Raw genomic sequence first — 17,088 nt, 5'->3', positions numbered from 1 at the left:
GAAGCTTCAAAAAGGTGTTTTTATTACAAATTATGTGTAAGGTCTTAACAGACGGCTATGCTTTGCCAGAATCTTAGCCTCTACACCAGGTTGTTTTTCGTGCCATCTGTGAATATTGTGGCTAACAGGTTTTGTGATGCCAACTAACCTTTTTTTTTGCAGAGGCTAACATAAGATTAATCTGTCAGCACTTACCAAAGGCACCTGCCCAATAGGTTAATTCTGTATTCATTAATGACTTGAAAAATCAAGATTTTATTAAAGTCCTAGGATAATGTTCAGGCTAATGATAATCAACTTCAATAAAAAATATTTCAGTTTTGGATGAGCACCTGCCAGTTTCCTATATTTATGTGAGATCTTAGTAGTATCAGAGCTACAATGGCTCTTTCATATGGGCGGTTATCAAGTGGTAAAAAAAGGTGGCTGAATGCGATATTGCTGCCTCCCAACCGCCCACCCAAATTTTGAGATTACAGCCTAACAGGGCTACAGACCTGCTGTGGCCGCTGCATTTTTAATTCATGATGCAGTTTAACACCCGACTTGTCCACTGAAATCAACAGTATCTTAGTAAATTCAGGCCAAAATGTATTCTCCTACATGTCTTTGGTAAAAAAAAATCCCAATAAGTATACATTATTTGGTTTGTGTGAAGAGTATCTACAAACTATGATATATATACTGGAATTTACGCAGCTCTAGAGGCTATCCTGTAATGGTGTTCAATGATCAGTGATAATTCTGTACACTGACACTGGCTGACACCGTACTAATGACACTAGGCTATCAAGGGGTCAACTGTGTGCCTAACAAGTGTAATGTGTGTAATGCATGCTGCTTTAATCTGGCTGTTTTTTCTCCCTTCTTTCCAGGGAGAAGAAACAGCCAGATTGCTGTTCACTGTACACAGAGTTCAGTGTTTTTGTGTGTTTTATTGGACACAGCAGATCAGCAGGTTTTAGCCAAAATCATTTGCTGAAATCTGCTGCCAAACTCTTGCTGTGCCCAAGCACAGCACAGGTCAGCAGGGGGAGCGCACATGCATGCCCCAAACCCAGAAGAAGGCCAGCAACATACATGTATGTTGCCATGCCTGCACTTGCCTGCCCACTTGCAGTATATTTACTGTGAGCGGTCGGCAGGCAGTTAAAGTCCATCTCTAGGCCAAAATGAAACCTCCTCTACCCCCCTTACCCATTCTGATTTTTTATTTTTTTTTCCAGTGCAGCAGGGTATACTCATCTCATCTCATATGTCATCACTGCAGATTGCTCTTCTCTTATGGATTCGGAGATTCTCCCATGACTGGACAGTGAAGTCTTGACATGTTATTGTAATTTCAAAAGCCATTAATCTGAATACTATCTTTTGATTCAGCCATTAAGATGCTTGTCCAGGTCTTTCTGTTATAGGGTGACAATGTCTGTCTCACTATTCTGTTCCTTCTTTGTCACACTGTCATAGGGGCTTCTGATCTGTTGTCGCCATTAGGAAACCTGCCCTTTGAAATGCCATGCAGCCATCACTGGAGCACATGCAGGTAGACAGGAAGTGGCAGCAAAGGGGCTGCAGAAGATCACCAACACTCAGATGTATCAAAGGATGAAAGAATGGTGAAACTGGTGGGATTAATTTACTAAAGGCAAATAGACAGTGCAATTTGCAAATGCAGTTGCGCTCATTCTTTCCCAAGCTTACTGAATGTGGTGAAGCTCTGCTGATTTCTATCATCCAATCATGTGCAAGAAAAAATGCTGCATTTTTAGTCTCCTTACACCCGATTGAGTAGTCTTTAGAAAATGAAGCTTCGCCGCATTCACTAAGCTCTGGGGAAAATGAGTGCAACTGCATTTGCAAAGTGCACAGTCTATATGCCTTTAGTAAATCAACCCCAATGTGTTAGCAAACTAAATGTAATTTACTTAATGTTTACTTCTACTTTAATCCCAGATGTTCTTCTTTGGTAAATTTTGGAATTTTGTGATGTTAGAAGTCCCTAAACAAATAAGCCAGATAACCAAGTACTAAATTTCTACAAAAAGGTTATCTGATAGCAGAGTATTTAGGAAAGAGCATTTCCCCCCAACATATAAAAGCAGAATGCTTTATATGTTCCTGAAACAATTGTGATATTACCTTGTACTACAAGCTACCCTATCATTTCTACGCAGATAAAAAGCACTTGAACCCATTACAAGCAAAGCCTGTTTACCTAACTCAACGCCCTAGACACTTTCAACTTGTTTGTGTTCATTAGAAAGCTTAGGAAACAATGCAATGCAAGGAAGCCAGAGAGTGCCTCTCTTTAGGTGTCTGCATGCACAATGTCTGAAAAACACTGCTTTGGTCCTTTGACCTCCTTGAATCAAGGTTGTCTTCTGTATATGTTGTACTGTGAAAACAAAGTCCTGATTTACTACACTGAAGTTGTTTGATTAGTCTGAGCTGCTCTGTAAAAACGTGAAATAAAGTCAGTTGGTTAAATCAGTACTGGTTTTAAGGCTGGCTATTGCCTTACATTTAATCCTTTAAAACTCATGTTCGTGGATCCTTTAGCTGAAAGCAAAGAAGGCCAGCAGAGAAGAGATCCCACTAATATAGGTGGGTTTATGGCCAACCAAGGTTGCACACGGGCCATGACCCGATCACTCAATAATCCAGCCATTTGGATAATCTGATTGTAGCAATGAAAACTGAGCTGCATGTAAACTTTTCTCAATTGCTTTGAAACATTTAGGAAAAAGTGGGAAAAAAGCAATCGCAAAAAGAAGCAATTGGTAAAAATTTTAAATAATGTGAATGCAGGATTAGGATAGGATTGCAATATGTGTTGTACGTATAAATATCAAACTATTGTTTTCTCATTTTATGACCACTTTCACACTGGGGCGTTTTCAGGCACTTTGGCGTTAAAATAAAAAGCGCCTGTAAAACGCTTGAAAAAAGCCTCATCTGCAATCCCAATGTGAAAGCCCAAGTGCTTTAAGAGCCCTTTCACACTGGCAGCGCCCGAAAAACGCTCGTAAAGCGCCACTTAGATCCCTTTCACACCATGCCACCCATAGCGTCGGGGGTAAAACGCCACTATTTTTAGCTGCATTTTACCGTCGGATTTGCGGCGCATTTCGGCCACTAGCGGGCACTTTTACCCCCTGCTAGCAGCCGAGAAAGGGTTAAAACCGCCTGCAATATGCCGCAATAGCGGCGTTTTGCCGGTGGTATTACAGCACTGCCCCATTTGCTTTTTTAGGTCGGATTGCAGGTGCTATTTCTAGCGCTATAGCGCCTGCAAAACGCCCTTGGTGTGAAAGGGGTCTAAAACTAGCAGCGCTTTACCAGCGTTTTTTGAGCGCTATTGGGGCGCTTTTAACCCCTGCTAGTGGCCAAATAAAGGTTTAAAAGCACCCACAAAGCGCTGCTGCCAAAAGCGCTTTGCAGTCGCTTTTCAGGCGCTTTTCAGGCGTTTTGTAGGCGCTTCCCATTGATTTCAATGGGAAAGGACGCTTTAGGAGCGGCGTGTTAGCTGCTCCAAAAGCGCTGCAAAGAAGCTGCTTGCAGGACTTTTTTTGATGCCCTGCCAGTGCAGCGCCTCAGTGTGAAAGCACTTGGGCTTTCACATTGGCATTGCACTTGAGGCTTCTTTCAGGCACTTTACAAGCGCTTATTTTAACGCTAAAGCACCTGAAAAACACCATAGTGTGAAAGGGGTCTCAGTGTGAAAGCACTCTGGCTTTCACATTGGGATTGCAGATGAGGCTTCTTTCAGACATTTTACATGCACTTTTTTTAACGCTAACGCGCCTGAAAAACGCCCCAGTGTGAAAGGGGTCTGAATCTCTCTGCGCAAGAATAATTGGATAGTTCTTCAAAGCATTATATTTTGGGTTAAGTCTAAAAAAATTAGCCAGTGTGTATGCTATTTTAAAAGAAATTCTGTTTTCAAGTAATCTCAGTTTCAAATCTAGCAAAACTCAATGCAAGCTGATGTGTAAGTGGCTAACTTCAGACTGTGGTTAGATGTTAGATATCAATCTGACTGGAAAAGATCTATTTTTTTTTAAATCACATTCTTTTATGGCATATTGGCTTTGAAGAACTTCTATGTTTACTGCAGAGAGAAAAAAATGCATGCAAAAAATATAAAATAAATTGATCCCCAGTCAGCCAACTTTTCTCTGATATGGATGTCTAAAGTTGGCCATACACATGGAAATTTTCACTATCTAAGAATTTCAATCAACCAGGAAACACAAATATGACTGAATATAATGTCAAAAAAACAAAGCACTCTACCACCCATGTGTTGGGCAAATTGTGAAATCGAAATTGGACAACAAATTGACATTTCTCCTAAAATTTATTGAAAGATCAGTTCGAAAAAAAATCAAAAAAAAAAAATGGATCATTTGGAAAGGGAAAATTTTGATTCCGTCTCCTTCCAGTCAATCAAAGTCACCATAATGATTTGAAATAATTCTTTAGACTTGGATAGCTCAAGGCTACATTTTGTGGTCTTTTTAGTCCCTCAAATTACCATAATATCTAAGGAGGAGGGGGGGGGGATTTACTAAAACTGGAGCACTCAGAATCAGGTGCAGCTGTGCATGGTAGCCAATCAGCTTCTGGCTTAAGCTTTGGCAACCTGGAAGATGATTGGTTTCTATGCAGAGTTGCACCAGATTCTGCACGCTTCAGTTTTAGTAAATCCCCTCATAAGTATCATAGTATCACTTGGTAAATTCTTGGCTGTACTGCTACATGTATATTCAGCATACAGTAAGCTTCTTCCAATTAGTATGTGTATTTGAGAGCTAAAGGATAAGACAACATGCACACTAGTGTGAGGCACCTGGTGCACATTACCTGCAGCTCACTTTAGGGAAAATTAAAAATCAGTTGTAGAAAAAAAAGACTATCATCAGTAACTTGTACTAAACAAACCTCAGAGATTTGCCATATATTAACTACTTTGAAATCAAATGGAATGTTTTCTTTATAGCTGCCAGAGAAATATATGAACAATTTTTGATGAGAAGAAGTCTTAATCGTTAACGACATTCCATTTGTGCTTAAAATATGCATGCATTCAACATTAAGTAAGACTTTCTGTGCTGGTCTAATAAACAGCATTAAGGAGTTCTTAATACACTTTATAAATAAAACACATCCTATACTACCGTATTTATCGGGGTATAACACGCACCGGCGTATAACACGCACCCCAAGTTTAGGAGGGCATTTTAAGGAAAACAGTTTTAGGAGGGAAGTTTAAGGAAAAAAAACCTTACATTTAAATGCCCGTCAATGCAGCCTTATCAGTGTGCATCTGCAGCCTTGTCCATCATTGCAGAATGATCAGTGTCATTTGCAGCTTGCCCAGCGCTGTTTGCAGCCTTGCAGAGTGTCATTTGCAGCTTACCAGTGTCATTTCCAGCTCGCCCAGCGCTATTTGCAGCCTTGCCCATGTTTAAATATCCCGCCGCCGAGACAGACCGAGCGAGCGCCGCCGAAAAAGACCGCCCAGTATGGGCAGGACTGCAAGCCGAGCCGAGCCGAGTACACAGTACAGTCTTTTTCGGCGGCGCTCGGTCTTTTTCTGTGGCGTTCGGTCTTTTTTGGCGGCGCTCAGTATTTTAGACTCACAGACAGTGGGGATCGGCGTATAACACGCACCCACGACTTTCCCCCGATTTTAAGGGGGAAAAAGTGCGTGTTATACGCCGATAAATACGGTACTTAAAGTGGAATTCCAGACTATACATAACTCATTTTAAAAAGCCCCCCCCCCCATGCCTATGCTGACTTACCTGTATAACAAAATATGTATACAGTATATTTACCTATTTTTGGGCTGCTCCAGTCCAGTCACATGATCTCCCCTGTGTCAGCCAGCAGCAGCTGTAAGGGAGAGGAGAGAGCGCTGGACAACAGCTGGTAATGTCTGGGAGTGGTGGCGTTACCCATAGATTCCTATGGCCTATCTGTTGTTGGCACTCCCTCCTCTCCCCACAAGCCTCTGCTGGCTGACACAGGGGAGTCATATTCCATGACTGGAGCAGCCTGAAAATAGGTAAGTATATACATCTTTCTTACATAGTTTAGTCAGCATAGGTGTTAGGATGGTAAAAAAGAAAAAACTATAGCGCTGCCTATTTCTTTTGGATGTGGAGGATATACACCAAGGGAGAGGGGGGTGAAGGGGAGGGAAAAGGAGTGGAGAAGAAGGTCACTATTAAAGACTAGTGAATGGGCAAAGCAAGTGCCAAAAAGTAGATATAATGCAGCTCCTCAATTACAGGTCCAGTAACCTAATGCACAAATGGAAAATTAACAAAGAGAGGGTGCAGCCATCTCAACTAAATGTAGGCCGCTAAACAAAAAAGTAATGCACTCAATGCATATCATGTTGAATAGGTATGTCAAATGGTGAAGATCTCCAAATTGCTGGTTTCATCTTGCAGAGTTTAGCAAGCAAGCGGCTAGACTGTGTGCAGAGATTGGCAGGCAAGCAGCTGGTAACTGCAGAGATTGTCAGGGAAGCGGATGGAGAATGGCAGTACTGATCTCTGCAGTTACCAGCCTTAATGGTTCAATTCCCCACTCTGTCCAAAACTAAAAGAAAGTTTTGGGCTAGAGTAGAACTTATATTCTCAGCATATACTTACCTTTCTTTTGCTCCTCCATTGTTCCATTCACTGATGGAAATCATAGAAAATGACAAGTATAGATAGGTACTGAGGAGCATGTGCCCCAATCCATGTGAAAGCACCAATCATGCTGACACACAAGGGGGTGAATTCATTAAAGGTAAATAGACTGTCCACTTTGCAAGTGCAGTTGCACTCATTTTCCTTGTGGAAATGTAAATGTGGTACAGCTTCACTTTGAAAAGAATGCCTAATCAAGTGCAAGGAAAATGTAAAAAAACTAAATTTTTCTTGCACATGATTGGATGATGGAAATCAGCACAGCTTTACCACATTTACTAAGTTCTGGGGGAAATGGAGTCCATAGCCATGGGTAAGCTACTAACCTGGTGACTTGCAATTTTCCTTTTGGTCTTGGCAGCTACATAGAGTGGGTGAGGAAACAAAAGGAAGCTAAGCATGTGCCACTGGGGAGCGATAAATTAAAGGGAACTTGTTTATTTTGCCTTTAATCACCTTAAGTTATTTTCATGGAATATCATTGATGAAATACAGAAAAAAAAGTTTTTCCATAAAGGTGGTGGAAGGGATATATTGGAGGTATCAGCCAATACAACCAGTTAGATGTTCGGTTTCATTGTCAATCCTGCACTGGAACAATTGTATTGCCTCCCCTTTTCCTTTTCTCCAGTTTTACATACCATTATTTTAATTATGTGATTACAGGCTGCTGTGTACCAACAGAATATATTGCAGTGCTACATCCATCAAGGTGAATGCAGCCAATTGACCACTTTGAGAAATGTTAAGTCTATACTTAGCGTACTCCAAAAAAAAATAATAGAACAGATCTACCTGTTCTCAATATCTAGTATATATCTAAAGCACTATTAATTTTCAAATTGATTAGCATGACATATGAGAAATTTGGAAATGGTTATGCAATCACCCATCCCACAGGTGTTTAAGATTCATTGATGAAAGGTTGCCTATGAAGACTAAATTCAACTAAAGCCATATAAGGTATGGGTTAAACGTTTTTCCTAATAATCCCACTACCACCCAAAAAAACACCTCCCCAATACATGAACACACAAGGAGACATGGACTTTTTTATCCACTGTTGCAATGATAGAATGAACATTTTCATACTTTATAAAATAATTACTTTATTGGTTTATTCACCTAGTTGTTCATGTCATTATTTCAGCTCTTCTTTATATGATTGAAATATTGCCCCAAAGTTACAGAACATTACCTTTCATCTTCTTGAACTTTTTATACCATCTCCCAAACTCGTGGCATTTGGTAGTTGACACATTGGCATAGTATGTGCTGTTTACAATGGAGGAGATCATGCTCTGGAAGAGAGTACAAGATGAGGGAATGTTATTAGATAAATACTTGGCAGGCAGAGAGGTGATTGGTTAAGTATTCACTGATCAGCCATTAATGTTCCTCATCTGTATAAGGATGAAAAATGAGACTCGTCCTAGCTAGAAAATATGACATAGTAAATATACAATCATAATGATTTATTTTCCTTAAAATCTTGCATACAGTACACTTCCATTATATGCAAACATGAACACACCTTCAGCTACTATCTAACTTGATTAAAAGGCTGTTGCACTTAATGCTATTTCTTTAGTAGTAACTATTCACCTGCCAAGAAAACAATTACATCTAAAGTTGAACTGCAGGCAAATTCTAAAACACACATTCAAAATACATATTTGTGTGCTGCCATACCCGCCAAATGATTTGTAATTGTGTCTAGGCAGTCCTGAGATTTACATAGCCCTGCCAAACAGCACAGCAGAGTTGGTAACCTGACTTTTCTCCACTGTAATTAAGCAATAAAGCAAGGTCACTTCTTAGCTCGTTGTCTGTGACTGGAGAATAAAAAGTAGCAGCAGACTGATGTGGTTATCCCTCTACTCTCTCTGCCAGGATGTTCCTCTCGAGCACATGTGCATGCTGGACACCTGATTGGCTCTTATTATGGCATATTCTGTTTCCAATCTTAGTGCTGTAGTACAAGGTTAAAAGCAGGCTGTCAAATTCAGGTACTTAGCTGCACATAAAAATAAATGTTATCAAAACGTATGTACATTGATTGGTGTTATTATAGTTGCCTCAAGTTCAGCTTTAGGGCCAGGTCACACCAACTGCGGTGTGGGAATGTGTGTGGAGGAGCATGTTTTCCTTACCCCATGGGAATGCACTACCAGCTGTGGGCACACGCAGGTGATATTGGTTCTTAATGGCACCCCTATGCATCTCACAAAGGTGTGTGCATTCATGGGCACCAAAATGCATGGTACCATAGTACCATGCAGTTTGGTGCAATGTGATTTTAAAAGTCGTATCTGCCATACTTTTTGCATGTTTTCGCGCATATGGCAGCCCATTAATAAAAGCGTGCCAAAAGCGTGCCATGCGGTAATGTGCTATAAAAAACGCACCTTTTCATTGTTGTTAACTGGCCTTTAAAGTGCAAGTTGTCCTCTACTTTTCTGAAGGCTCAGTGCGCAGCTTCTGGTTGTAGGGAAATATCGATACTGCTACCTACAGATCAATAAACCAGCAGATCATTTTTTTTCACGCTTTTTTTAGTTTTTCACGCCCAGATCTTGGCACTGAGTTCTTTGTGCAGACTAAATCTCCCCTGGTGAGCACACAACAATAAAAAAAATATACAGGGGTTCTAACCTTTTCTTACTTCATCCAAAACCTTGCTATATAATAAAAGGCAAAACTTGTTCTCGTTTGGGTAATTCACCCTTTAAACTTGTCCTGTTTGCATTTATCACTGAAAGTGAAAGTAAAAGTAAAAGAAAATCCTATTTTGGGTTGTCCCCAGAACAGTAATAGAGGGGAACTTTTTGAATGGTGACACTAGATCTGGTAACAACCAGAGATTCCCTCACTTTGCAGGGATTTCGTCTCACTTCCTGTTTTGGCTATGGGACAGGAAGTGACAGGAAGTCTCCCCAATGGCACAGAGCTGGCAAAAAGAAAAACTGAGGCCTATAACCATCTTTTTTCTCTATCCAAATGTTTTGCCTTTAGCTCCTCCACTTTACGTGTTTAGGTTGGCTAGATATCAGGGTAATTTTAGTACTTTGTTTAATTATTAAATGTTTTCAGTACCTACATTCTTGGAGCTAATATTTACAAATTACAAATCAACCAGAACATGTGTTCTTTAAACCAATAATTCTTTTTAGCAAATACTTAGGGCAGGATATGGAATCACCTTTGGGAGTGAGCCTGGTACAATACTGATCAAATCAGGAATTTGAACTGTTTAAATAATATTACCTTTTCTCTAGCTCACAATACCTGAATTACATCAATGCAATGCTTCCTAAGAGCAATGGGTATTTGTGACGTGACATATGACTATCTACACTCACAGTGCTACAATTCAATCAAGCATGAATATTTTCCTTTTAAATAGACACAAGGGACATATCCTATCCACATACTACCACACATGTCCCTCCTGATTGGTCCCACATTTTTAAATCTGCTCATATGAAATCAGAAAGAAAGCTTAATATCTTAATATTCTATTTAGACTTGCGTTACGATAGCTCCATTCAACTTTGATCGTTCAAAAATACAATTTCACATTTCCACGTCCCTGGTCTCCTAGAATCAGTAGCGTTGCACATCTAAGATGACTGACAAGAGGCTGCAGCTTTGCTTGAGGCACAGTAAAAATTCTGCTCAACCTGGCTGCATATTATTATAATCAAGCCAAAATTAATAGTATACTAAAAGTACATTTTAGTTTTAGCTCTGCAGCAATGAACATAATAAAAAATAAAATAAAAAAAAAGACTTTGCATTCTTCACTGCTAAATTGTCTGTAAATCAAACAACTAATGGGGTAATTTTTAAAGCAGTGAATGTGGCATTCGCCAAACATTCACTGCAGGTGGTGTATATATGTATATACATTTATTTATTTATTGCTTTTGAAAATTAAAACAACTATTTATTCTATGAACCCTGACTTTTTCTTTCCCAGGGAACAATACTCACCCACTACCTTGCAATGCAGCTGTGGCTTTAGGCTGAAGTACAAGCTGGTGTGGCTGTGCAGGGCAGCCAGTCTGCTTCTAACTTCAGCTTGTTCAATTAATAAAAAACAGAAGCTAATTGGTTTCTATGCAGGATTGCACCAAACTTTGCACTCCCCAGTTTTAGTAAATCAACCCCAATGCAGGGGCGGATCCAAGAAAATAGGGAGCGGGTGAGCCGGAGGGTGACTGAGGCTGGTGAGTGAGCAGACGGGCAGCCTCGTGAGCAGGCAGGTGAGTGAGTGAGCAAGCCGGTGGGCAGTCAGGCTGGTGAGCGGGCCAGTGAGTGAGCATGCTGGTGGGTGGTCAGGCTGGTGAGCGGGCCAGTGAGTGAGCATGCTGGTGGGTGGTCAGGCTGGTGAGCGGGCTGGCTTGTGACTGAGCGAGCAGGCAGGTGTTCTGTCAGAAAGCCGCTACCCATCTGAATATACAACTGAAGTGACGTTGTGTCGCAGCCAACTTGGTACACCAGCACTAGTCTGCAGTAAGCCTAGAGTTATAAATTGCCAAGTGGACATCTTTATACACCCACCAGAGTCTTGCTTTTTACAGTTATTTTTAACAGTAAACTCAACTTATATTTCACTTTATAAGTTGAGTTTACTGTTAAAAATAACTGTGAAAAGCAAGACTCTGGTGGGTGTAAAAAGATGTCCGCTTGCCGACTTCTAACTATAGACTTAGTACAGACAAGTGTACCAAGATGGCCACAATGCAACGTCACTTTGGTTGCATATTCTGATGGGTAGCAGCTTTCTGACATCATCTCTCACTGCCTGCCCTGCATCACCGCAGCTTAGCTTCTGACAGAACACCGCCATCACTGTGCAGGCAGAGATTACATAATTTCTCACTGTCCGCCCTCACTCTGGGACACAGACACTGGCAAGTGACAATCCGCATCTTGTGGCAGGTGACAGTGGCAAGTGAAAATCCACATCTGGTGGCAGGGGATGTGGCAAGTGATATGGCATGTGACAATCTGCATCTGGTGGCAGGAGACAGTGACAAGTGACAATCTGCATCTGGTGGCAGGCAACAGTGGCAAGTAACACGCTGCATCTGGTGGCAGGCGATGGTAGCAAGTGACACACTCAGGGCTCCTACTGATTCTGCATTATCATTTTATATTACAATGTAATAATAGAAATAATGCACTTCAATCATCCTGACACCATATCAACCATGACGCCGTGATGATTGAAGCACCAACACCAACCATTACCCTGACAAATTGCCTGCAAACTTTTCTGACAGTGCCCCTCCCACGGGTAGACTCTGGATCCACCCCTGTCCCAATGTGCCAGCAAGCTTATGAAAGTAGAAGGAGAAAGAAGTTATTGAACTTGGGAAACAAATAAGTAATGTCATTAACATACACACGGACCCCTCTAGCATCTCTAGCCAGCGCACACAGAGCCACTTTGAAAGCAGTCAAGTGACTGTGAAAAATGTAATAAATAAATATGAAATAAGTATATATGTATATTTTTGTTCTTTCACATTATGGGCCTACATCTACGTTAAGTTTCCTTTATGGAGCTGCCCTTTTATGAATATGGTGTGGGTGAACATATTCAAGTGTATGAAAAGTCTAACTTTGAATTTCTCTTATTTGCTCCCTTTTGGCCTATTAAATATACAATTGAAAGCATTTTTGTATACCTGTTCCATAATTTGAAAAAAAAAAAACACCTGCTGCCTCAGCCAAAAATTGTATAAGCTGAAGACTTTCTAGGCTCTCTGCCTCTGCTGGCTGTTATAGCATTGTTTCCAGTTCTCTATGAGGATAACAGAACACCTTTCCCTCTATGTAATGTAGATGAAAAGTGGTGTTCTCTAGTCCTTGTCCTAGTGTGACAACGTTCTTCCATCATATATACAGTACAGTAAGGGAGAGTTGTCACCCTAGGGCATGAAGTGTGTTATCTGCAGGACCACCACGTGAAAATACAGGAAGGTAAACGGAAAAAAAGAAAACAAATGCAGCCATCACAATAACTGGTTAGCTGCAATATATTACATTTTTTTTTCTTGGGTTTATAAATACAGTAGACTCTAAGAGAAGATGCTGGGTGCATTCTTCACTCATTGCATACCATGATGCATGGGCTCTACAGATGTGGAGAATTTATTATCACTGCTCGGTTAATCTTCCCTCCTTCTGTAAAGGGGAAAGGGTTTTAAAAGTCTCTTAGGACAGATAATCCTGCTAACACTTTGGGCACAGAAGCAGTACATTTCAGAAGAAATCCCGCAGTGAAACAACTCTGCCTTCATAATGGTTATCGCGCTTTAAATTCTCTATCCTGGGCTCCCAGTCATTAGAAATGACATATGGAAAGACACACACATTAGTATCAATGGGCGAGAACAATAGTGATTTAGGAAGCAGAACCTAAAAGGTAAGATTAGATGCCCTGCCATGAATAATCCCATTAATGCTTCTCAGATGTTTCAGTTCAGTTTCCAACTGCAACAAGACCACACAGCCAAGAGCCTGGGAACGTACGTGCTGCTACCCCAAGTACAACGCTTAGACTAATAAGAAGAATTAATATCAGTTTTAGGAACGTGTCATTAGCACCTGTGCTGAAATTCACTAAACAGAGGAGGATTTTAACCCTCTTCTTGCCCTAACCATCTGCAGGAAACTGGGTGGATAAATACTATTACATTATCTGTAGTTCATGTTTTACTTAGTGGATGACACCTTACGTGATATTTTATTTGTCACTATAAGCTTTGATTTTTAAAATTAGCAGGCATCTTAGTTTTTAACTAAAAATAAAATGAATACCATTTATCCAAGCAACGCATTTGTGTAGTGCTTTGTCGCACCAAATAGAATTTAGGGCAAGGCATACAATTTTGCTGCCGGTGTGTCAGATTTGCTGCAGTTTCCGAAGCAAAACACAGTAAATAGAAAACTTTGATGATAATGCATGCCAATAAATAAGTATACCAAGTCATAGTAATAACAAAAGACTAAAAATGATATAAAATAGCATAATACATTTTCTAATGATAATAGAACTACAAGGCGGCATAGTATAGAAAATATGGCCTACATGAGTATGACAATTTTATTACCATCAGACGGATGCCACACACAATCTAAAAAAGCTGGACGCAATTATGCTGGATCTAAATAATGTTCTTGGAAGCTTTGCGCTCTTATGGGGCACCACTAATTCAGAGCAAAACTCAAACATGTTATTAAAGAGGTTACAAAGCATATGAAAAATGTGACTCTGAATAGTACTGTGAATGAAAACATAAGATTACAATCATCTTTAGAGCTGGTGTACAACCCTATTACAATATTAACAACCATAAGCAAAAACTGAAGTTCAAAAACAGATTGCTCAAGTAGTTTAATTTTAAAAAATGTATTTAAAAGTGTCAGAGAGACATGTCTTTACTGGCAACCTTGTACTTTTGTCCTGCCAGTCCGAGCAGTCTGTTTCAGCTCAATATTTGTCTTTAATAGCCTATGCTATTATATGGCTAGAATGACTCAAGCAAAACGCACCTTGATTTCATTCTACAAGCAATACCACCAACACCACTCCTATATGATAAAGTACATCATGCAATGTCATTTTTTATTTCCACAGATTGGGTGCTCTGTATGTGTGTCTCCAGCTCATTACACAGACGTGACTCAAATGGCTCAAGTACACCTTTTTGCAAAGTCGAAGGACTCACTGTCCTCCCATGATGAAATCGCAAATTCTTCAATGTTTTTAGAACTGTTTACTAATGTCCTTAATCTAAATCAAACTTTCAGATACACACTGACAGTAGATCATTTTGAATCTAATGGTGATTCTGGGTAACAGAGGTGGACCTAACTTTTAGATAGCTGAGAGAGCAGAGGAGATTTCTGAACCTCCCGATTGTGTGCCTGAGCTCAGAGTGAGTGTGCAATGTTTATAGGGAGGACATGGACTTGGACTATGTGTGATGGGGGTGTTGCGACTGCAGATTGAGGAAACTCTGCAGGAGAGACTGGAGAGTGAATGCTAGAGGAGAAATACAGGGGAAGATGAACTTGTGTGTGTGCTGGAGGTGGCATCTCACTGAGGAAAGATCAATGTGTGTGCTGGAGGTGAGATCTCCCTGGGGAAAGACCAAAGTGTGTGGGCTAAGAAAAGATCAATTTGTGTACTTGTGATCAATTTGTGTAAGGGAGGATATCACTGGGGAAAGATCAAAGTGTGTATGTTGGAGGTAGGATATCCCTGGGGGAATACCAATGTGTGTGCTGGAGGTGGGATCTCACTGAGGAAAGAGCAATGTGTGTGTGCTATAGGTGAGATCTCCCTGGGGAAAGAGCGATGTGCGTACTGGAGGTAGATTCTCACTAGGGAAATATCAATATGTGTACCAGAGGTAGGCTCTCTGTGGAAAGATCAATGTGTGTGCTAGAGCTGAGATCTCACTGTGGAAAGACCAATGTGTGTGTACTGGAGGTAGGATCTCATTGTGGAAAGACCAATGTGTTTGCTGGAGGTGGGCTCACACTGGGTAAAACCAATGTGTGCATGCTGGACGTGGAATCTCAATGAGCAAAGCCCAATGTGTGTGTGCTGGGAGAGGGATCTCTTTGAGGAAAGGCCAATGTGCGTCTGCTAGAGGTGGGATCTCACTGGGGAAAGACCAATGTGTGTATGCTGGAGGTAGGATCTAACTGGGGAAAGATCAATGTGTGTACTGGGGGTAGTATTTCACTGGGGTGAGACCAATATGTGTATGCTGGAGGTGGGATCTTACTGGAGAAAGACCAATGTGTGTGTGCTGGAGGTTGGATCTCACTGAGGAATAAGAAATGTGTGGGTGTTGGAGGTGAGATCTCATTGGGGAAAGATCAAAATGTGTATACTGGAAGTAAGATCTAATTGGGGGAAGATTAATGTGTGTGTACTGGAGGTGGTATCTCACTGGGGAAAAACCAATGTGTGTGAGTCGAAGGTGTAATTACACTGGGTAAAAACAAATGTGTGTGTGTTCTAGAGGTGCCATCTCAATGAGTCATCTCATTGTCATGTTCTATATTTTAGTACAAGCTTCCGTTAAACTGTTAGCTTAGTCATTCACGTCCTCACAAGAGACATATTCATACGGTGGGTTCACAAAGGTGTGACCAAGTTTGGATGCATTGTTGTGTGTTTCCACATGTCGCATGTTGTGCGTGTTGAGAAAAGCACATGATTCCCAACATGCAGAGATGTGAACCTAGTGAAAACAGGATCCAATGATGACTCCCAGAGTCATTATTGAATATATACAAACTTGAATTTCAAAACTAATATAAGAGTGTGGTTTTGATTTACTAAAGCCCCTAGTATTGACCCTCCCAATCTGAGTACTACTATGGAAGTACTCTAGGAGGTTCATTCACTAAAACTAAAGAGTACAAAATCTGGAGCAACTGTACATGGTAGCTAATCAGCTTCTAATTGCAGCTTGTTCAATTAAAGAGGAATTCCAGTCTGTAAAAAAAACAATTAAAAGTCAGCAGCTACAAATACTGTAGCTGCTGACTTTTAAAATAAGGACACTCACCTGTCCAGGAATCCTGCGATGTTGGCACCCCCTAGCCGATTTTTCAATTGGCTTCGGGTGCAGGTGCCGACATCTGTAGTAAGGGAGACAGGACGTGAAGCATGTGCGAGTTGTGCTGAGCTTTTTGAATAGTCCTGCTGTCTTCTGAGACCTTTGTGTCCCAGAAAGCAGCAGGGGGGAAGGGGGAGGGACCAGAAATTATGTGGCTCTCCGTGTGGTAATCTTATCAGGAAGTGGGAGCGGGTACCTGTCAGAACTTGGTACCCGATCCCCCCCAAAAAGTGCCAAATGTAGCAGTTGAGGGAAGGAGGGTGCAAACAAGCAGAGATTCCCCTTTTGGGTGGAGCTCCGCTTTAAGCTTTGGAAAAAAAAACCTGAAAGCTGATTGGTTTCTATGCAGAGCTGCACCAGATTTTGCACTCTTCAGTTTTAGTAAATCAACACCATTGCTTCATTGAGAGTCATTAAACATGGACCTGACACCTAATCACAACGATCTTAGTTCTCAGAAAACACAGCATATAGCCAAACAAGTATAACATGTTCTATGCGTTATGCTATTTAGCTTTTGACCTGCACACTGACTTTTTACTATCTAATCAGATATTATATTTATGTGTGATCATGAGTCTGTGAGTGGCCTATTTACCAACACAAAGCTTGCTCTCTATCTGAAAGTTTTACTGACTTTACAAAACTTTCTAGCATACATAGACTGTTGTTTGTTAATGTTCCAGTATAATTTATTATTATTATTATTATTATTAGTTTAT

At 40.7% G+C, this 17,088-nt stretch overlaps 1 protein-coding gene across 5 annotated transcripts in view; it reads right to left on the bottom strand.

Annotated features, from left to right (window-relative positions):
* The window catches only part of SATB2 (SATB homeobox 2), a 254,032-nt gene that overhangs the window by 113,338 nt on the left and 123,606 nt on the right, over nucleotides 1-17,088 (bottom strand). For all 5 annotated transcript variants that reach the window (XM_077448434.1, XM_077448435.1, XM_077448436.1 and 2 more), the window contains one exon: nucleotides 7,909-8,011. In XM_077448434.1, the coding sequence (XP_077304560.1) occupies nucleotides 7,909-8,011 (103 nt within the window). The remainder of the gene's footprint in view (nucleotides 1-7,908; nucleotides 8,012-17,088) is intronic.

This window comes from Lithobates pipiens, unplaced genomic scaffold, assembly GCF_037356315.1.
Source record: "Lithobates pipiens isolate NorthernLeopardFrog02 unplaced genomic scaffold, aLitPip1_a1.2 Scaffold_22, whole genome shotgun sequence".
Classification (NCBI taxonomy): domain Eukaryota; kingdom Metazoa; phylum Chordata; class Amphibia; order Anura; family Ranidae; genus Lithobates; species Lithobates pipiens.
Note: the sequence above shows the minus strand (reverse complement) of the source record. Positions and strands in the feature narration are given on the sequence as shown.